A 21,003-nucleotide genomic window follows, 5' to 3' on the forward strand; every position below is an offset into this window, starting at 1 on the left:
CCAGAAGAAGGGAGCCAGGTTGGGCAAGGACACCGGCGGACGCCCTATCCTATCTTACAATGCTTGCCGTGATGGCTAACATACAAGCACTTGAGTCTATGGTCATTGCTATGGTGATGTCTCCTGTGGCCCCACCCACTCACCTTTCTCCACCTGCTCTCGGGCCTGCTGATTGGTCATGCCAGGGTAAGGACACACACCCAGGCTAAAAGTCTCCCACAGCAAGATGCCATAGCTCCACACGTCACTCTCTGAGCTGTACCGGCCTGACACACAAAGCAAACACCACCCACCCCCAGTTAGATGACCAGTACTGCTACGAGTACTTTGCTAATAGTAGTAATAGTATTTTAACAGTAACAGTGGAAGTAATGGTTTAACATTAATAGTTCAACAGAAATAGTAGTAGATTAGAAAGAACAGTAACAATATTAGTAAGAGCAGTAGTAGTAGTGACAGTAGTAACAGTGGAAGTGGTATGAATATTAATTTGCGGTAGTAGTTGATTAGCAGTTATAGAAATTCTAATTATGGTCTTAGTGGTAGGAGTTTAGAAAGAACAGCAGTAGTAGTAGTAACAACAGTACTAGCAGTATTGCAATTATTATTATTATCATTAGTAGTAGTTGTAGCAGCAGTAGTGTTATGAGTCTTGTAGTAGAAGTAAAAGCAGTAGTTGTAACAACAGTACTACTCTACTAGTACTGTTATCATTACATCATATATATATATATGTGTGTGTGTGTGTGTGTGTGTGTGTGTGTGAGTGTGTGTGAGTGTGTTTGTAGTATTTAGTAGTGGCGATAGTAGCAGTTGCAGTGGTATGAGTTTAGTAGTAGTCTTAGTAGTATTAGTATAGTAGTAGTTGTAATAGTAGTATCAGTAGTTTAGCAATTATAGCAGGAATCACAGTGGCAACAATAGCAGTAGAAGTGGTATGACTTAAATAGTAACAGTAGTAGTAGTAGTAGTAGTAGTAGTAGTAGTAGTAGTAGTAGTGACATTAGTATAGTAATACTGGTAGTAGTAGTAATAGTAGCAGAAGTAGTGGTTGTAGTAGTACTATAGTAGTAGCAGTAGTAGCAGCAGTACTGTATTACCGTAGTTAAGGGCCTCTGGCGCCGTCCACTTGATGGGAATTTGTTTGAGGCCGGATGATGAATAAACGCCATCGTCCTCCTGACGACTCATCCCAAAGTCACTGATCTTCAACACGCTGTTCTCGCCCACCAAACAGTTCCTCGCCGCTAGGTCTCTACATAGAAGACAAATATTAGTACTGTGATGTACTCTACTAGTACTTTCCTGGGAATAGGGGTTAGCTGACGTTTACGTATACAGGTTGCGATGAAGGTTGTTGGGTTCGTCTGTGTGGGTGAAAAAAGGGATTAATGTATATCACGATGGGGGGATTTTTTATTTTCTTTTTACTACTTCAGTGATCCCTCTAGGGAAATTTCTTTCTCTGTATGTAACCCATCCCAGAGCCCTAGAAAGAGAGAGTTGCGTCAATGAGGGGTCAGAACGCGAGAGGGTCACGTGGTTCATGTAGCCACCGAATAGTTCCAAACGAAGCTTGGCGGGTCATTTAAATGAACTGCTTAGCCGCGATTTCTGGTAACTACTAACCAATATTTTCAGCTTTTCACATTTATATATAGATATAGATATATTCCACCGTGACACATATTCTATGCGCATGTGTAGGAATTGACAAGCTGTCACGCTTTAAATTACATCGTTAATTTGATTCAAACGTGCTTGTAAAATGGTCATTAAAATGTCAACTGTAGCTTCTTACCTGTAAATCAACCTTTGATTAATGCGAGAAACATACCTTCGCCATAGAAATCGTATTGCCCCGGGTCGCACTTTTTGGAACTATCCGGGGCTCCCATGATCAGCCATTGCTGTTAAATAATTGGCCCATTGACGTCTACGGAGTTGACGTAACTCTCTTTCTAGGGCTCTGACCCATCCTAGCTGTGTAGCTAGGGGCAGTGGGCAGCCGCTGTGCAGCGCCCAGGGACCAACTCCAGTTTGTCTTGCCATGCCTCGGTCAGGGACACAGACAGGAGTATTAACCCTAACATGCATGTGTTTTTGATGGTGGGGGAAACCGGAGCACCCGGAGAAAACCCACGCAGACACGGGGAGAACATGTTAACTCCACACAGAGGACGACTTGGGATGTCCCCTTAGGTTGGACAACCCCGGGGTTCGAACCCAGGACCTTCTTGTTCTGAGGCGACAGCGCCAACCACTGGGACACCGTGCTGCCAGTGGGATACCAGTATAACTGGGTACTTTACCAATACTGTACTTGCACTTTACTAGAACTGCCCTTGGAGTAGGCAAGCACTTTTCAAGTTGATGTTTACTGATAAAGAATGCAATACTGAATTTGTCTACGTGGACGATGATTTGTCTATGTGGGGATGTTATTGATGATTCAACATCAAGTCAAGCCGATGTTATTTGTATAGCCTGTTATCACAAATTATAAATGTGCCTCAGTGGGCTTTACAGCAACACAACATCCTGTCCTTAGACCCTTGCATCGGATAAGGAACAACTCCCTAAAAAAGCCTTTAACAGGTAGAAGAAATAGGAAGAAACCTCAGGGAGACAGATGAGGGATCTCTCTCCCAAGACAAACAGATCTGCAATGGATTTTGTGTGTACACAATTTACAGAATATGACATTGAAAGGATAACAGAATTATAATAGATTCATAAGATATATGGATAAGAAATATAGGACAGTGGCATGGTGAGGATACAAGGAGTAGAGGTAATGAAGGTATATGAGTTTAAATACATGGGCTCAACTTATCAAAGTAACGGAGAGTGCGGAAGAGAGGTGAAGAGAACACATGCACACGAGAGACTCACATCACACCATTTACATACACAGAAGAAGAGAAAGGAGAGGACATAATTCAGAGAGAGAGAAAAGACATACCCTCTCCTTCATCACTCATCATCATTCATTATCACATTGTCCACTGCTCTTCACTGCCAGCTTTTTCCGGCTTCCGTCTTTGTGAGCTCAACAACTGCTGTTTATTGTCTTACCATCTCGTCTCTATATTCTGCTCTAACCTCTTCATTTGTTCTACTGGTTTAGCTATTTTCTATGCTTCACTTATCTAGCGATAAGTGAAGCATAGAAAATGTGCCACCTCCATCCTCTCTTCCAAGAGGAGGGAGGACGCACATGAGTGCAAGCTAAAGAAATCTCAGGTCCTCATCTTCGAGAGCCAACGGAATAGGCTGAAGGTCTGGAATCTGCCAGTGGAAGTCGGCTGCAGGGGCTTCACAGGGCAGTTGCTCTAGAGAGCTCTTGGACTGCTTGGGAATGAAGACCCACCTAGGAGGCAGCTGGTAGCCAACGTCACCAAATAGGCAGAGGCGGTATTCCGGTAGATCTAGATAAAGCAGAATAACTGGCGGCAGAACCAGCCTGGTGACAGGCTAACATCATCATCATCATCGGCGGTCACTCAGGGTTAAGTATGACTGTCCTCCTTCTAGGTCCTTGTGGGTCTTCATGTGGGTGTAGAAACCAATCCTGAAGCCGCCTATTTTGGGGCAATGTTGGCAAGGGTGTGAAGAAGTGGTTGAGGAGTGGTTTGGGCCTTTCTGGTAATTCGCTCCTTTCTTAATCTGCGCTTGTTTTTAGCACCACAGTGGAGGTCATGGTTGTAGCACCCAGCACCCTCATGGACAGCCAGTCTCCAAGCCTCCCTGTTTTTTTCCTGCTTAATCCCAGGTGTTAAGGGTGATTCCAAACGTTTTGATATGGGCCTTGATGTTATCTTTATATCACTTCTTTTGGCCTCCCGGGGCACAGCGTCCTGTCATGAGCTGAGAGTAAAGGACTTTTTTTGGGAGTTGAGAGTCAGATATGTGGAGATCATGGCCAGTCCATCTCAGATGATATTGTACCCTGCTGGCAGTTATAGTAGGCATGTTGGCCTCATCAAGGATACTGAAGTTGGTGCACTTATCCTCCCAGCTGATCTTAAAGCCACTTTATTTTTAAAGCTACTTTATTTTGTCATTGTTCAGTTGTTTGGTTGGTTAAAATTAAATGTGTTCTCTGCATTTAACCCATCCTATTGTATAGGAGCAGTGGGCAGCTGCAGCACCCAGGGGCCAACTCCAGTTCTTCTTTCCATTGCCTTGCTCAGGGCACAAACAGGAGTATTAACCCTCACATGAATGTCAAGGCACAGCCAAGGTGAGAAGTGTGTCCGTTTTGGGAATCTCAGAATTGCATCTCTGCTCTTCGCAGATGATGTGGTTTTGTTGGCTTCATCAGAACGTGACCTCCAGCATGCACTGAGGCAGTTTGCAGCTGAGTGTGAAATGGCTGGGATGACAGTCAGCACCTCCAAGTCTGAGGCCATGGTTCTCTACCGGAAAATGGTGGATTGCTCCCTCCGGGTTGGGGATGAGTCGTTGCCTCAAGTGAAGGAGTTCAGTATCTCGGGGTCTTGTTCATGAGTGAGGGTAGGATGGAGCGGGAGATTGACAGGCGGATTGGTGCAGCACCAGCAGTAATGCGGACGTTGTATTGGACCACTGTAGTGAAGAAGTAGCTGAGCCGGAATGCAAAGCTCTAAATTTACCAGTCAATCTTCGTTCCAACCCTCACCTATGGTCATGAGCTTTGGGTAGTGACCAAAAGGGTGAGATCGCAGATACAAGCAGCTGAAATGAGTTTCCTCCGTAGGGTGTCTGGGCTCAGCCTTAGAGATCTGGTGAGGAGCTCGGACATCCGGAGGGAGCTTGGAGTAGAGCCGCTGCTCCTTCACGTTGAAAGGAGCCAGTTGAGGTGGTTTGGACATCTATTAGGATGCCTCCTGAGCGCTTCCTTTGGAGTTTTACCAGGCACTGCCAACTGGGAGGAGACCCCGGGGTAGACCCAGAACTCGCTGGAGGGTCTACATGCCCCTTTGACTTAGTTATCCTTTTAGCTTATAAATATATTCCTTGGTAACTTGCTATTTGCAGTTTTAATTGTATTGTGTGAGGTTTGATAGAGTTTTATATAAGTGACCAGTGTCTGGGCAATAGGCCTATTTTCAGTGTACCTCTTTGGCCAATTGGGTGTTAAGTGGCCAGAAAATTACAGGGATTTATAAGTCTGGCCTGGTTCAGTTTCAATCAAGTGTGCATTTTAACTTCTGGAGTGATTCTGAATTGCTGGTTCATCTAGAATAGAGTAAGTATCATCTTTCTTGCTTAACAAGTTGCTATTAGTCTTATTCCAGCTGCTTGAGTATTAGTCATTTTCTCTATACATCTGCTGCTGGTTCCTAGTGGGATCTTATTCTAGCTGTAGCTCTTTTTTCTCCACCTAGTGTGTCCTTTAATATTTCTTGTTGCCTAGCTGTTTTGACTTAGTTATCCTTTTAGCTTATAAATATATTAGCTTATGAATAAGATGCTAAGATTTTCACTGGGAGTGATGAAGAAGGACAGGATTAGGAATGATTATATTAGAGGGATCGCTCAAGTTGGACGGTTTGGAGACAAAGCAAGAGAGGCAAGATTGAGATGGCTTGGACATGTGTGGAGGAGAGATGCTGGGTATATTGGGGGAAGGATGCTGAATATGGAGCTGCCAGGAAAGAGGAAAAGAGGAAGGCCAAAGAGGAGGTTTATGGATGTAGTTAGGGAGGATACGCAGGTGGCTGGTGTGACAGAGGAAGACGCAGAAGACAGGAAGAAAAGGAAATGGATGATCCGCTGTGGCAACCCCTAACGGGAGCAGCCAAAAGTAGTAGTAGAAGATCCTTTTAGCTTTTAAATATATTCCTTGGTAACTTGCTGTTTGCAGTTTTAATTGTATTGTGTGAGGTTTGATAGAGTTTTACATAAGTGACCAGTTTCTGGCCAATAGGCCTATTTTCAGTATACCTCTTTGGCCAATTGGGTGTTAAGTGGCCAGGGTTTGGCCTGCACTCCTGGCAGACAATTAGCAATCAGTGTTCTTTAAATCACTGCTGCTACTTGGAAGTGTCAGCTTCCAAGCGTCAGGCAAACAAGCCGAGGGCAAACAGGTTAAGGTTGAATGAAGGCTAGAGTGAACAAAGGCAAGCGCGACTTTTTCAAGCCTAGTAAATTAGGGTTGACATATGCCAAGTAGGCATATTTCTGTTGGGTGGGGTTTGGTAGACGATATGAGTCTTTTTTTGGGGGGGGGGGATTTTCCCCCCTTTTTTCCCCTATTGTACCCAGTCAACTACCCCACTCTTTCGAGCCATCCCAGTCACTGCTCCACCCCCTGTGCCGATCCGGGGAGGACTGCAGACTACCACATGCCTCTTCCAATACATGTGGAGTCACCAGCTGCTCCTTTTCACCTGACGGTGAGAAGTGTCACCATGGGGATGTAGCGCGTGGGAGGATCACACTGTTCCCCCAGTCCCCCCCTCCCCCAAATAGGCGCCCTGACCAACCAGAGGATGTGCTAGTGCAGCGACCAGGACACATATCCACATCCAGCTTCCCACCCACACACACGGCCAATTGTATATGTAGGGACGCCCGACCAAGCTGGAGGTAACACGGGGATTCAAACCAGCAAGCCCCATGTTGATAGGCAACAGAATAGACTGCTACACTACCCTGACAGCCCAGATATGAGTCTTTTTTATGTTAATGGCCAGGCCAAGCTGCTTGTATGCCTTTGCAAAGGCATTCAGTATGGTCTGTAGTTCCTCTTCTACGAGGGACACTAAGGTGTTGTCATTGGCGTACTGCAGCTCTGTGATGGATGTGGTGTTGGTTTTACCTTTAGCCCTGAATCTGTTAATATTCAGAAGATTCCCATAAGTCCTGTACATGATTTTGACTCCCTGAGGCAGATTGGGACCTGTGAGGTGGAGGATGGTGGCAATGAAGATAGTGAACAGGACTGGGGCAATGACACAGCCTTGTTTAACTCCTGTGTGGACCTTGATGGACTCTGTCTCGTCTCCATAACTGCTGAGTACTCTAGCTGATGTATTATCATGTAGTAGTCATAGTACTGTGACATATTTGTCAGGGCTGCCTATGTTTGACAGAACTAGCCAGAGGTCTTGGCGGTTTACAGAATCAAAAGCTTTGGTTAAGTCTATAAAAGCAATTTACAATGGTTGATTCTGATCCTGGGCTTTTTCTTGGAGCTGGCGAGCAGTAAAAATCACATCCATGGTACTTATTAAGATGAAAACCGCTCTGGGATTCTGTCAGAATTTCCTCTGATATTGGGAGGAGTCTGTTGGCTAAGGCCCTAGCCAGGGCTTTCCATGGTGGAAAGCAAGGAAATGCCACAGTATTCTCCGCACTACGCTGACAGGCTAACATCATAGACGTGAGTGGTGGACAGTGGGGGTAGTACCAGGATGCTGGGTCTACCGTCGAGCTCCCCTGAGATGTCATGGGCTTAAATTGACGAAGCAGTGAGGAAGGGGGGTGCCCATTTGAAAAGCTGTAGAAGCCACTCAGCTCAGCCCAGTTTGGAGGGCGGTGCCTTGAGGGAGGGAAGAAGGAGAGATGCCACTGGCCCACAGATGGCGCAAGTGTGGGTACCTGTACAGGTGAGCTGGTTGTGATAAACCTTATCGTATTTTGCATATGGTATGAGGTGATCGCCTATCCTGTGTATTTTGTTTTGGTAGCCTTTTGTTTACTTTCATAGGTAGAGTTCTTAAAAGGTCTAGTTAGCATGTTTTGGTTTTTTTTTTGTTTAGTTTAGTTCTTCAATTTGTGGCACAGCTGTGGTCCTTTCCCCTTTTACCCATTTTGTGTTTTGGTGTTTCGTGTCTTGTAGATTTACTTTGTATTACTGGGCACTGAAAATAACTTCACTAATACTGTACCTGTCATCTGACCCTTCCTCATTCCTTGTCATTCATTATTGTTGTTCTATGTGGTTGGGATGTTGTGTTACCACCTTTTATTTCCCTAGATTCAACTTGGGGATGTAATACAATGGATTTCTTGCCATTAGCTAATTACTCTCTCAATTTATTTTGTCTTTTGAATCAGCAACAAATTCTGGCTCCTGACAATGAAAATGTCCCAAACTTTTTCCGCAAGCGCTGTAGCCTTCTAATCTTGTGTTTTCTTTTTTACATTCTTGGATGAATGACAGCACACAAGATACGTAAGCTAAGCTTGCAACATGGTGCATCACGTGAGAGGTTGCTGCACAGCATGGGTGAGCAGAGAGCTTTGAGGCAATCTCTTTCACATTACTCTGCTAACATTCCCACTCAGAGCTGTGTTCGAGACTGGGTTTGAAGCTGATCATATGCAAGTCGCATACTCTATGGTCTTGCCTGGTCTCCAGAAGAAATGCCAAGCCCTCAGTGTTCCAAGATCAAATCAAGACCACGTAAAAAATAATCTGAGTGCAGGACAAGACAAAGACAATGTGGTCCCAAGACCGGTATCTAGATCTGGAGTACTACAATCTTGGTATTTGGGTAGTATTTCTGTCGTACCTGTGAATACAGTTCTTGGTCTCTAGGTATGCCATGCCGGAGGCGGCATCCACGGCAAACTTGACCAGCTGTTTGGTTTTCAGCTCTTCCTTCCTCTTCCTTAGGAAAGACAGGAAGTCCCCACCTGGAAGAGAGAGAGAGAGAGAGAGAGAGAGAGAGAGAGAGAGAGAGGAGAGAGAGAGAGAGAGAGAGAGAGAGAGAGAGAGAGAGAGAGAGAGAGAGAGAGAGAGAGAGAGAGAGAGAGAGAGAGAGAGAGAGAGAGAGAGAGAGAGAGAGAGAGAGAGAGAGAGAGAGAGAGAGAGAAAGAGAGAGCGAGAGAGCGAGAGAGAGAGAAGCAAGAGACAATAGTAATTATATATATCTATACGGAGAAAGGTGAAAGACACTGGCAACATATACATGTGGATGTGGATAGAACAGAGAGAGTAAGAGAGACATGAACAAATAAAAGAAGGAGAGGGAGAGAGATTCATATACATACATACATATGTGGGTGGGTGTGTCTAGAGAGAGAGAGATAGTGAGATATGAATACATATAGAGAGAAAGATTATGAAAGAGACATGAAAAGATATAGAATGGGAGAGAGCAAGAGACATTAATGTATATAAAGCTGAATTTAAAAACCTTGATTTGTCCCTCAAGGGCCAACTTGAGGCAAACAAGTTTGTAAACAAGTACACATATACAATTCATTCACATTCATACAATTCAATCGCACACAAAAAAACAAAACTAAAAACAATACAGATATGGCATATATATATATCATCACCTTCTTAAAATAATGGCCTAAGTCATGTCATATTTTCAAGTTTTTCAAAAATCAGAATAAACTGCCAAATTTTGTTTCAGTTTCAATTCTGTTTTTTACCTGACAAAAAACATGACTGTGTGTGTGGACTGCCATCCTACCTTTGCACAATTGAAGACTGATGTTACCCGACTGCAGGCTGAACTCAGGGAGACGGACAAGTTAATCATGGACCTATCATCCATGGCCATAGCGCAGTCAAAACACCTCTCTCTCCTGGGCAATCAGAGGGGGGCCAGCCCATCCTGCCCCCCAGACCATACAGCACTGGCCCAGGACAGTGATACCACTATTCCATGATCCGGAGGTGAAGTGATCCACTCTACAGGTCGTTTTACCCTGGGGGAGAACGTATGGCTCAGCCTTGGAGCAAAATCTCAAATCACCCAAGTTTGCTCAACGCCATCCATCCCAGAGCCTTGGGTCCAGGTTAAGAACAGCAAACACCACCAGGGTAAACACCACCTCCAACCGCTTTCAGGTGAGGCTTTCCAGCTTGGAAATAAATTTCAAGATTTGGAAAATCTGAACCCTCAACTCCCCCGGTACATCCTGATCCGGCTGGCTGTCCTCCCTTGGCTGCTCCCCCTGACCTTCCAGCAAATGGATTTGACATTCTGGACTACACACACTTCTCTCTGCTGACCATTGCGTCACATCCAGGAGCAGAATGCTCACCTTCGGCTACTACTCATTACCCCAGATCCCGAAAAGAAACCTCATCCGTTCGACATAGGTTGTTGAAGGAGGCAGTGTCCAAACATTCTGTGAGCTCTGAACTGGCCACCAGTGGTATCCCCCTGGTGCTGTGTCCCCCACACTGGCTGGGAGCCCCCATCCACTGGGGTATGGTGGCGGGTGCGCTCTTCTATTGCACCCATTCCACAGCCACCTTCTGCTCTGATTGTGGGTGATCCTATTATCAGGGACGTCAGGTCCAACAGGGCCACAACACACTGCTTTCCAGGTACCAAGGTAAATGACCTTCTGGTAGAACTTCCTTGTCTGCTATCTCAATATACCTTCATTGAGAAAATTGTCATTGATGTTGGCACAAATGACATTCTACGGCAGCAGTCGAAGTTTTTAAAATCAGATTTTATGCGTCTTTTCAACCTTCGAAAATTTAGTAATAAGGAACATTTTATCTCTCACCTACTTCCCACTTTCGGCCATGGCATTGGTCATTTTAGCAGACTTTTGCAGCTTCACACCTGGCTTCAGGTGCAGTGCTCTCGATTACAATTTGGTTTTATTGACAATTTTCTATTCTGGGAGTGCTCTTCTATTTTTAAACGTGATGGACTCCATCCAAATCCAGGAGGCTCAGGAATGCTGGCTGCAAATGTGTTTTTTTCCATTGCCTCCAACTCTCATGTCCGTGCTGTGGACAATGACATTCGGTACCCGCACACAGGTGCAGACAGTTCTGTCACTAATTGACTTTCATAGGGGCGGAGTGCTTTCAATTCTGGTTCCAAGGTAAACCATACCTATTCAAGTCCTTTGGTGAGTCCGATCCATCATACTAATGACTGTCACTCTGCTATACTAATTCTTGTAATAATAAACCATACACACATACCCTGTAATCTCCCTGTAATATACAGGGATCTAAAAAATGTATTACCACTTCGGACTTCAAGTATCAGTCCCCCACAAAGCCATCCACCTCAGACAATAAACGGCAGGTCGCTAACTAATAATTTACACTATATCGATCGCAGAGGTCAGAGAATCACTGTGCAGAGTGAATACACGGAAGGCTCCTGGACCGGATGGCATACCAGGTTGGGTCCTCCGGGAATGTGCCGACCAGCTGGCTGAGCTCTTCACAACTATATTTAACCCCTCACTGTCCCAATCCATTGTCCCGATATGCTCTAAGACCACCTCTATCATTCCTGTCCCCAAGAAACCAACATCCACATGTCTGAATGACTATCGACCCATAGCACTCACCCCCAATGCCATGAAGTGCTTTGGTTCTGGCTCACATCAAAAACATTATCACCCCCACATTCGAACCACATCAGTTTGCCTACCGTCCCAAAAGATCTACTGAAGATGCCATTGCCACTGCCCTGCACGTTGCTCTGACCCACCTTGAACTTCACAACACATACATCCGGATGCTGTTTATAGATTACAGCTCTGCCTTCAACACTATCATCCCCGCCAAACTAACCACCAAACTCCTCCCCCTTGGCCGCAACCCCTCCCTCTGTAACTGGACCCTGGACTTCCTGACCAACAGTCTGTTAGGTTAGGTGACCACACCTCCTCCACCCTGAACCTCAGCACAGGTGTCCCTCAAGGATGTGTTCTGAGCCCCCTCCTTTTCTCCCTGTTTACCCACGACTGCCTGCCAACTCACCCCTCAAATGTTATAGTTAAGTTTGCAGATGACACCACAGTCATTGGCCGTATCACCAACAATGACAAGACGGCCTACAGGGACGAGATTGAGCACCTCACATCATGGTGTACTACCAACAATCTTGTTCTTAATGTGCAGAAGACAAAGGAGCTGATTGTGGACTTCAGGAGGTCTAGAAGCTGCAGCCACTCCCCCATACACATCAATGGGGTGGAAGTGGAGCGTGTTTCCAGCTTTAAATTCCTTGGGGTCCACATCAGTGAGGAACTTTCCTGGACATTAAACAGTCAGGCCCTTGTGAAAAAGGCCCAACAATGCCTGCATTTCCTGAGGAGGCTGAGGAGCGCCCGTCTACCCCCCAAAATTTTCACCAACTTCTACTACTACATCATAGAGAGCATCCTGACCAGCTACATCTCAGTGTGGTACAGCAACGGCACCTCAGTAGACCAGAAAGCTCTGCAGCGGATCGTCAAGGCAGCCCAGCATATCACCGGTACCCAGCTCCCAGCCATACAAGACATTTATCACAAACAGTACCTTCGAAGGGGTCTGAGCATCAGCAGAAATCCCACCCACCCCAACCATGGACTGTTCTCCCCCTGCGCTCTGGGAGGCGCTACAGGAGCCTCAGAACCTGCACTACCAGGCTCAAAAACAGCTTCTTTCCACAAGCTGTTGCCCACCTGAACCTGGCTACCCACTGAATGTCTGTAGATATTTTTAAATATTTTGTACTCTTGCTCTTTTTTAACTTATTTTTAGCTTTTGGTTTTCAAGTGTGTATATCTTATACTGTGTTTGCTGTGTTTTTCTGTGTCTGTCTTGCACTGTTTGGTGAAGCCACAGCCCTCATTTCATTTTTAACATGTGCTGCACATTGTTTTTAATGACAATAAACTGAATTGAATTGAATTGAATTTTAGTTAATGATCTTATAAGTACCCATAACCTTGACTTCACCCTACTGACCGAGACTTGGCTGGATAGAAATGGTGCAGTCACGCTCATTGAGACTGCACCTCCTGGCTTCAAATTCATCCAGACCACCAGATCTGTTAAGAGAGGCAGTGGAATAGCTTCTGTCTTCTCTGGTCCTTATAGCTGCAAGGAAATCCTCCTCGGGGAATTCACATTTTTTGAATACCTTGCTTTTATTATGTATTGTAATGCTACGATTTTAATGATTACTGTCTATCAGCCACCAAAATCTAAACATGGCTTTCTTGATGAATTTTCGGAGCTACTGTCTGTGGTTTCCACTGAATATGATTGTTTCATCATCTCAGGTGATTTTAATGTTCATGTTGACAATCAAACAAACCCGATGCTAGAAACCAACTTAGCTTACTGGAGGCATTTGCTGTCAATCAGCATGTTTCTGTACCCACCCACAATAAGGTCCATATTCTGGACTTTGTCATATCAAACGGACTTAATATTACTGTACCCTGTGTCATGGATGTTGCTATTTCAGATCACTGTTGTATATTTTTTTGATGTCTGCTTTTCCTGTACAAGAGAAGAACACTTGAATAATCACATCACGTTTCGGTGACAATAATACAAATGAAACCTTTAGGAAAACTTTAAATGAGTTATCACCATTCATGGCATCACAAATTGAGAATCTTGCGAACAACGTCAACTCAAAAATACGAAATATCTTTGACAACATTGCACTTGTTAAAACTAAAAACATAGAAAAACAAAAAGTCCCCCGGAGAAACGGAGTGGTTGTTAGGCAGCTTAAGAGAGAGTGTCGCCAGGCAGAAGGACAGTGGAGAAAGACTACACTTCAGGTTCACCATGACATTTACAAGGATTGAATGAACAAGTACTGCAAAGAAATTAAACAGGCAAGACAGTCTTTTTTCTCTAAAATCATTAATGAAAATATTACAAACCCTAATTCCAATGAAGTTGGGACGTTGTGTAAAACGTGAATAAAAAACAGAATACAATGATTTGCAAATCCTTTTCCACCTATATTCAGTTTAATACACTACAAAGACAAGATGTTTAATGTTCAAACTGATAAACTTTATTGTTTCTTGCAAATATTCACTCATTTTGAATGTGATGCCTGCAACACGTTCCAAAGAAGCTGGGACAGGGGCATGTTCAGCACTGTGTTACACCACCTTTCCTTTTAACAACACTCGATAAGCGTTTGGGAACTGAGGACACTACTTGTTGAAGCTTTGTAGGTGGAATTCTTTCCCATTCTTGCTGATGTACAACTTCAGTTGCTCAACAGTCCGGGGTCTCCGTTGTCGTATGTTGCGCTTCATAATGCGCCACACATTTTCAATGGGAGACAGGTCTGGACTGCAGGCAGGTCTGGACTGCAGGCAGGCCAGTCCGGTACCCGCACTTTTTTACTACAAAGCCCCGCTGTTGTAACACGTGCAGAATATGGCTTGGCATTGTCTTGCTGAAATAAGCAGGGACGTCCCTGAAAAAGACGTCGCTTGGATGGCAGCATATGTTGCTCCAAAACCTGTATGTACCTTTCAGCATTAATGGTGCCTTCACAGATGTGCAAGTTACCCATGATGCCATGGGCACTAACACACCCCCATACATCACAGATGCTGGCTTTTGGACTTTGCGCTGAGAACAATCTGGATGGTCCTTTTCCTCTTTAGCCTGGAGGACACGACGTCCATGATGTCCAAAAACAATGTGAAATGTGGACTCGTCATACCACAGCACACTGGTCCACTTTGCGTCAGTCCATCTCAGATGAGGTCGGCCCAGAGAAGCCGGCGGCGTTTCTGGGTGGTGTTGATATCTGGCTTTGGCTTTGCATGGGAGAGTTTTAAACTGCACTTGTAGATGTAGCGACCAACTGTGTTAACTGACGATGGTTTTCCCAAGTGCTCCTGAGCCCACGTGGTCAATCCTTTACACAATGATGTCGGTTTTTAATGCAGTGCCGCCTGAGGGGTCGAAGGTCACGGGCATTCAGTGTTGGTTTTGGGCCTTGCCGCTTACGTGCAGAGATTTCTCCGGATTCTCTGAATCTTTTGATGATATTATGGACTGGAGATGATGAAATCCCTAAATTCCTTGCAGTTGCACGTTGAGAAACGTTGTTCTTAAACTGTTGGACTATTGGCTCACGAAATTGTTCACAAAGTGGTGAACCTCACCCCATCCTTGCTTGTGAACGACTGAGCCTTTCAGGGATGCTCCTTTTATACCCAATCATGACACTCACCTTTTTCCAATTAACCTGTTCACCTGTGGAATGTTCCAAACAGGTGTTTTCTGAGCATTCCTCAACGTTCCCAGTCTTTTGTTGCCCCTGTCCCAGCTTCTTTGGAACGTGTTGCAAGCATCAAAGTCAAAATGAGTGAATATTTGGAAAAAACAGTAAAGTTTAACAGTTTGAACATTAAATATCATGTCTTTGTAGTGTATTCAATTGAATATAGGTCGAAAAGGATTTGCAAATCATTGTATTGTGGCGGACACAAGGGGCTGTGCCTCTCACCCAGCAGGACTGTGAGCTGGGGGCGTGGTTTACGTTGGGGTGGTTTACGTTCCCGGGCTCTCTGGTGCAGGGTTGTTCCTGCTGCAGTTTGGTTTTGGAGTTGAGGAATAAACTTCAAACTCGCCTTCGTCTCCTGTGTTTTTCCTCATCCTGCCACATTGGTGACCCCGAATTGAACATGTTTGGAGCAGAAGAACAGTGTGAATCCACTTCAGCCACGCCGCCCCAACTCTCACAGCTGGCCATTCTCGCCGCGGCTGTGAAGCTCCCAGAGTTCTGGCAGAGCGACCTGGCTTGGTGGTTCCAGCATGTCGAGGCGCTGTTCCACCTGCGTGGAATCTCCGCGGATGACTCCAGATACTATTTGGTCGTCGCTGCGCTGGACCAGCAGGCCACATGCCGGGCCATGCAACTGTTGCACGCCCCTCCGCAGCACGATAAATACCTTGCCCTCAAACATCTTCTGCTCCGGAGGTACAGCCTATCTGCCGCAGAGAGGGCAGATAGGATCCTTTCCCTATCCAGTTTGGGCGACGGGACGGCTGTGGATCTCGTGGACAATATGCTGTCGCTGCTAGGCTCAGACGAAGGTGGGTTCCTTTTCCCGCACGTTTTCCTGCACCAGCTCCCATCTCCTGTGGGCGCGGCTTTGGCTAACTCCCCGTGTCTGGCCGCTGGTGTCTGCCAAGGTTTGGCTGAGGAGGCCGATCGGGTCCTGCTGGCTACCAGACGGTTCTCTGTGCAGAGTGTGGCATCGGAGCCTCTGCAGCCGGCGTCGGAGGACGCGGACCCAGCAGTGGTGGCTGGAGTGACTGCCCGGAGATGGCGCGGGAGCGGCCTCTGTTTCTTCCACCAGCGGTTCGGCGGCAAGGCGAGGCGCTGCGTCCCTCCGTGCACGTTTGAGACGGCGGGAAACTCCAGGGCAGCGTTCAGTAGCAGCTGTGGGCGCTGGCGGACGTAGTGAGCTGCTCTTCATTATGGACTCGGATGTCAGGAAGACGGCTTCTGGTGGACTCCCTCCTCCCTCCTGCTAGCACAGACATGTCAGCCTAAGGCGGCGGCCCACAGTTGAGTGCAGCTAACGGTTCCTCCATTGCGGCATTTGGCACAAGGTTGGTGACTGTTTGCTTCCACGGGCGCCATTTTGAGTGGCATTTTGTAGTTGCCGCCATTACTGTTCCTATTATCGGCGCGGATGTTCTGTGTGCTAATGGTCTGCTGGTTGATGTTGCAAACCGCCGTTTAATTGATGCTGTGCCTTTCGCCACTGTTCCGTGCGAGACAGGGGGAGCCGGGCCGTTAACACAAGCTAACGTTTTAGCATTAGGGGATGTTTTTCAGCGTTTGCTGGCGGATTCTCCATCGGTGACTACACCTGCCTTTTCCACCGCGGTTACTAAACACGGGGTAGAACATTTCATTCCCACGGTGGGACCGCCAGTTTTTGCGCGCGCGCGGTGCCTCGACACAGTAAAATTGGCTACAGCTAAGGAGGAGTTCGCCATCATGGAGCGTCTGGGTATAGTGAGGCGTTCCAACAGCCCGTGGGCCTCGCCGCTTCACATGGTGCCCAAGGCGGATGGGTCGTGGCGGCCTTGCGGCGACTTTCGCCGCCTGAACAACGTCACCGCCAATGACCGCTATCCCATCCCACACATACAGGACTTTTCCATACGCCTGGCAGGTGCCACTATTTTCTCTAAGGTGGACCTGGTGCGCAGCTATCATCAGCTTCCCGTGCGCGCAGAGGACGTGCCCAAGACCGCAGTGATCACCCCGTTTGGGCTTTTTGAGTTCATGTGCATGCCTTTTGGCTTGAAGGGGGCAGCGCAAACCTTTCAGAGGCTGATGGACTCGGTGTTGCGTGACCTTGCTTTCATGTTCGTTTATCTCGAAGACATATTAGTGGCCAGTCCGTCAACTGAAGAGCACCTGGCGCACCTGAAACAGGTTTTCCGTCGTCTGGACGAACACGGCCTGATAGTCAACCCGGCCAAGTGTCAGTTTGGACTGCCGGTGATTGACTTCTTGGGTCACTGCATTTCGCCGCAAGGCGCGGTCCCGTTGCCTTCTAAGGTGCAAGCGGTGGCAGAATTTCCCCACCCAGTCTCTGTTATGGCATTGCAGGAATTCTTGGGCATGGTGAATTTCTATAACCGTTTCCTCCCTCGTGCCGCCCACCTCCTTCAGCCACTTTACGATGCCCTGCGGCTTAAGAAGGCTAACGACCCTGTCGACTGGACTCCCGAACAGGTCCAGGCCTTTGATGGAGCTAAGCGCGCCCTGGCTAACGCTGCCCTCCTCGCCCATCCCACACCCACGGCGTCCATAGCTTTAACAACCGACGCATCTGACATAGCCGTGGGGGCTGTGGTTGAACAGGGCGTGGCGAATGCGTGGCAGCCACTCGCATTTTTTAGCCGCAAACTGCAAGATAGCGAGTGCAAGTACAGCGCTTTTGAATGTGAGTTGCTGGCACTGCACCTTGCAACCCGGCATTTCCGCTTCCTGCTGGAGGGTCGCCCATTCACGGCTTATGTGGATCATAAACCACTGACTTTCGCCATGTCCAAGGTGACTGAGCCGTGGTCTGCTCGTCAGCAGCGCCACCTAGCGGCAATCTCCGAGTTCACAACGGACATTCAGCATGTGGCCGGGAAGTCCAACCCTGTTGCTGATTGTCTGTTGCGTGTGCTTGTGTGTCCTGTGCACCTCGGTGTGGATTTCTCCGCTATGGCTGCCGACCAGCCCAGCAACCCAGACGTCCTTGCCCTTAGGTCAACGCGTACCGGCCTCAAGCTAGAGGACGCTGTGATGCAGGAAGGCAGTCCTACCCTCCTTTGCGATGTCTCCACTGGCCGTCCCCGCCCCATTGTTCCAGTGGCCTGGCGCTGTCGAGTTTTCGAATCAATTCACCCCCTCTCGCACCCTGGAGTTTGGGCGTCGGTGAAGTTGGTCGGTTCCAAGTTCGTTTGGCCTGGCCTCCGCAAGGACGTCAAGGGGTGGGCCGCTGCACGTGTAGCGTGCCAGCGCGCAACGGTCCACCAGCATACTAAGTTGCCCCTTGAACTGTTTCTGATACCGGCCAGACGTTTCGACCACGTGCATGTGGACCTGGTGGGCCCTCTACCTTCTTCACAGGGTTTTACGCACCTGCTCACAATGGTAGGTCGGACCACCAGGTGGCCAGAGGCCGTCCCTCTATCCTCCACAACATCCTCGGATGTTGCACGCGCGTTTCTTTCCTCCTGGGTCGCCCGTTTCGGTACCCCGTCAGATATCACCTCAGACAGGGGCCCCCAGTTCATGTCAGAGCTCTGGTCGCGCTTGCGCGATCCTTGGGTGTGCAGGTACACCGCACTACCGCGTACCACCCGCAGGCTAACGGCTTGTGTGAACGTTTTCATCGGTCGCTCAAGGCAGTGCTGCGCGCTGTGCTCTCGGATGGTAACTGGGTGGATCGTTTACCTTGGGTTATGCTTGGGTTGCGTTCGGCTCCTAAGGAGGACCTCGACGCTTCGCCCGCATAGCTGGTGCCTGTCAGCCGCTCCGAGTCCCTGGGGAATTGTTGCCTGGGAGTTCCGCTCCTCGACCCCGTCCGGCCGTTTATCCTCGTTTGTCCGACAGCACTCGGGCTCATGTCGGCTCGTTTTGTTTTTGTACGGCATGATGCTCACCGCTCGCCCCTCCAACCCCCATACGATGGCCCATTTCGGGTTCTTGAGACGGGTCCTAAGGGTTTTGTGCTGGATATGGATGGGCGTAGGGAGCGTGTCACGCTTGATAGGCTTAAACCGGCGCACAGGGTGGCAAGCGAAGTTGTGTTTCCGGCCCAGCTTCCCCTTCGGGGTCGCCCTCCTTCCAGGACCCCGGCAGTGTCTTCACGGGTTCAGCATTCTGCTTCTCAGCCGGCTTTGGACTGTATTTCACCTACTGTTTCGGCTGAGGGACGGTGGAGCCGTTATGGCAGGCTGCTTAAGCCTCCAGTGAGACACTGATTTTCTTTCCAGGAGTCCCTTCTGGGTGTTCGGGGGGGAGGGCTGTGTGGCGGACACTAGGGGCTAGGCCACTCACCCAGCAGGGCTGTGGGCTGGGGGCGTGGTTTACGTTCCCGGGCTTGCTGGTGCAGGGTTGTTCCTGCTGCAGTTTGGTTTTTGGAGTTGAGGAATAAACATCAAACTCGCCTTCGTCTCCTGTGTTTTTCCTCATCCTGCCACAGTATTCTGTTTTTATTCACGTTTTACACAACGTCCCCACTTCACTGGAATTGGGTTTGTAACAACAGTATTTTCTCTACTATTTACCGACTTATTAAGCCACCATCTCTAAACCCATCAGAGATGCTGTCCACTGAAAAATGTGAGCAATTCGCTACATTCTTCAATAACAAAATTGTTGCTATTAGACAGAACATTAGTGCCTTAAGATTCAGTAACGAGCCTACCCTCCAGCTCTCCAGAAATATCACTGGTGCCATGTCTCACTTTGACCCTCTAGACATTAAAAGTCTAGATAATATTGTTAGGCAGCTCAGGTCGTCCACCTGCTGCTTGGATCGTCTCCCTACCAAATGTTTTAAAAATGTTTTTAATTGCTTAGCACATGACGTTTTAGAAATTATTAGCTACTCTCTTCAGGCAGGTATATTTCCTGCAGCACTTAAGACAGCTGTCGTTAAACCACTTCTGAAGAAGAGTAATCTTCATGTGACAGGTATTGCCAACTACAGGCCCATCTCCAACTTACCATTCCTCTGCAGAATCCTTGAAAAAACAGTTTATTCTCGAGTTAATAACTATTTAATATCGAACAACCTTCTAGACATTTGTCAATCAGGTTTTCGATCTCACCATAGCACAGAAACAGCACTTATCAAAGTTGTGAACGATCTGCATATGAACACAGATTCTAATAAATTGTCGGTTCTTGTGCTCCTGGATCTCAGTGCTACCTTCGACACTGTTGATCATGATATTTTGCTAGAGAGATTAGAAAAATGGGTCGGCCTTTCTGGCCGAGTCTCAACTGGTTTAGAACATACCTTCAGGACAGGCAGTTCTTTGTGTCTATTGGAGACTTTTCCTCGGACAAAGTGGGTATAATGTGTGGGCTACCCCAAGGTTCGCTTCTTGGACCACTACTATTCAATCTCTATATGCTCCCACTTTCACATGTTATACAGAAACACAAAATACATTACTATAATTATGCAGATGACTCATATCTGTACATATCTGTATTTTCTGATTACCTAGATCCCATACATTTCCTAACCTAGCGTATTGACGATATTAATCTATGGATGGATGTCATGAGAACTTTTTACAATTGAACAAAGACAAAAACAGAAATAGTTATTTTTGGTGCAAAGACTCAGAGACAGACAATTGCAGCTCATCTCAGCTTTCTGTCTCTGGAGTGCAAACGCAAGCTAGAAATCTCGGTGTAATCATAGACAGTGATATTAATTTTAAGAGCCACATCGATCATCTCACAAGATCAGCTTTGTTCCATTTAAAACATTTCAAAACTGTAATGTTCTGTTATGTAATAAATCAAGCTGAAAAGTAAATTTTGTTTCTGTGTATTTAACCGCGTCTTGTCTGCTCCATTGCTGTCACATGTTCTGATCCTGGAACCTTCTGCGCATGAACCTTAACCCTCTACAATAAACAAGTTATACCAATACTGCCACCTACTGGCCAGGTGGGCATATAACATTACATCCTCCTTCCTTTGAAGTTAATACAAAAAAAGAATACAATGTAAGTATAAAGTCTAGAGACTGTTAAGCTATAAC

General features: G+C 47.0%; 1 protein-coding gene across 3 annotated transcripts in view; it reads right to left on the reverse strand.

Annotated features, from left to right (window-relative positions):
* fer (fer (fps/fes related) tyrosine kinase) overlaps positions 1–21,003 on the reverse strand; it is a 203,644-nt gene that overhangs the window by 27,206 nt on the left and 155,435 nt on the right. For all 3 annotated transcript variants that reach the window (XM_056290265.1, XM_056290264.1, XM_056290269.1), the window contains 3 exons: positions 8,508–8,631; positions 1,101–1,255; positions 144–266 (listed from right to left, as the gene is read on the reverse strand). In XM_056290265.1, the coding sequence (XP_056146240.1) occupies positions 144–266; positions 1,101–1,255; positions 8,508–8,631 (402 nt within the window). Of the gene's footprint in view, positions 1–143; positions 267–1,100; positions 1,256–8,507; positions 8,632–21,003 lie in introns of those variants that run through there.

This window comes from Lampris incognitus, chromosome 12 (genome assembly GCF_029633865.1).
Source record: "Lampris incognitus isolate fLamInc1 chromosome 12, fLamInc1.hap2, whole genome shotgun sequence".
Taxonomy (NCBI): domain Eukaryota; kingdom Metazoa; phylum Chordata; class Actinopteri; order Lampriformes; family Lampridae; genus Lampris; species Lampris incognitus.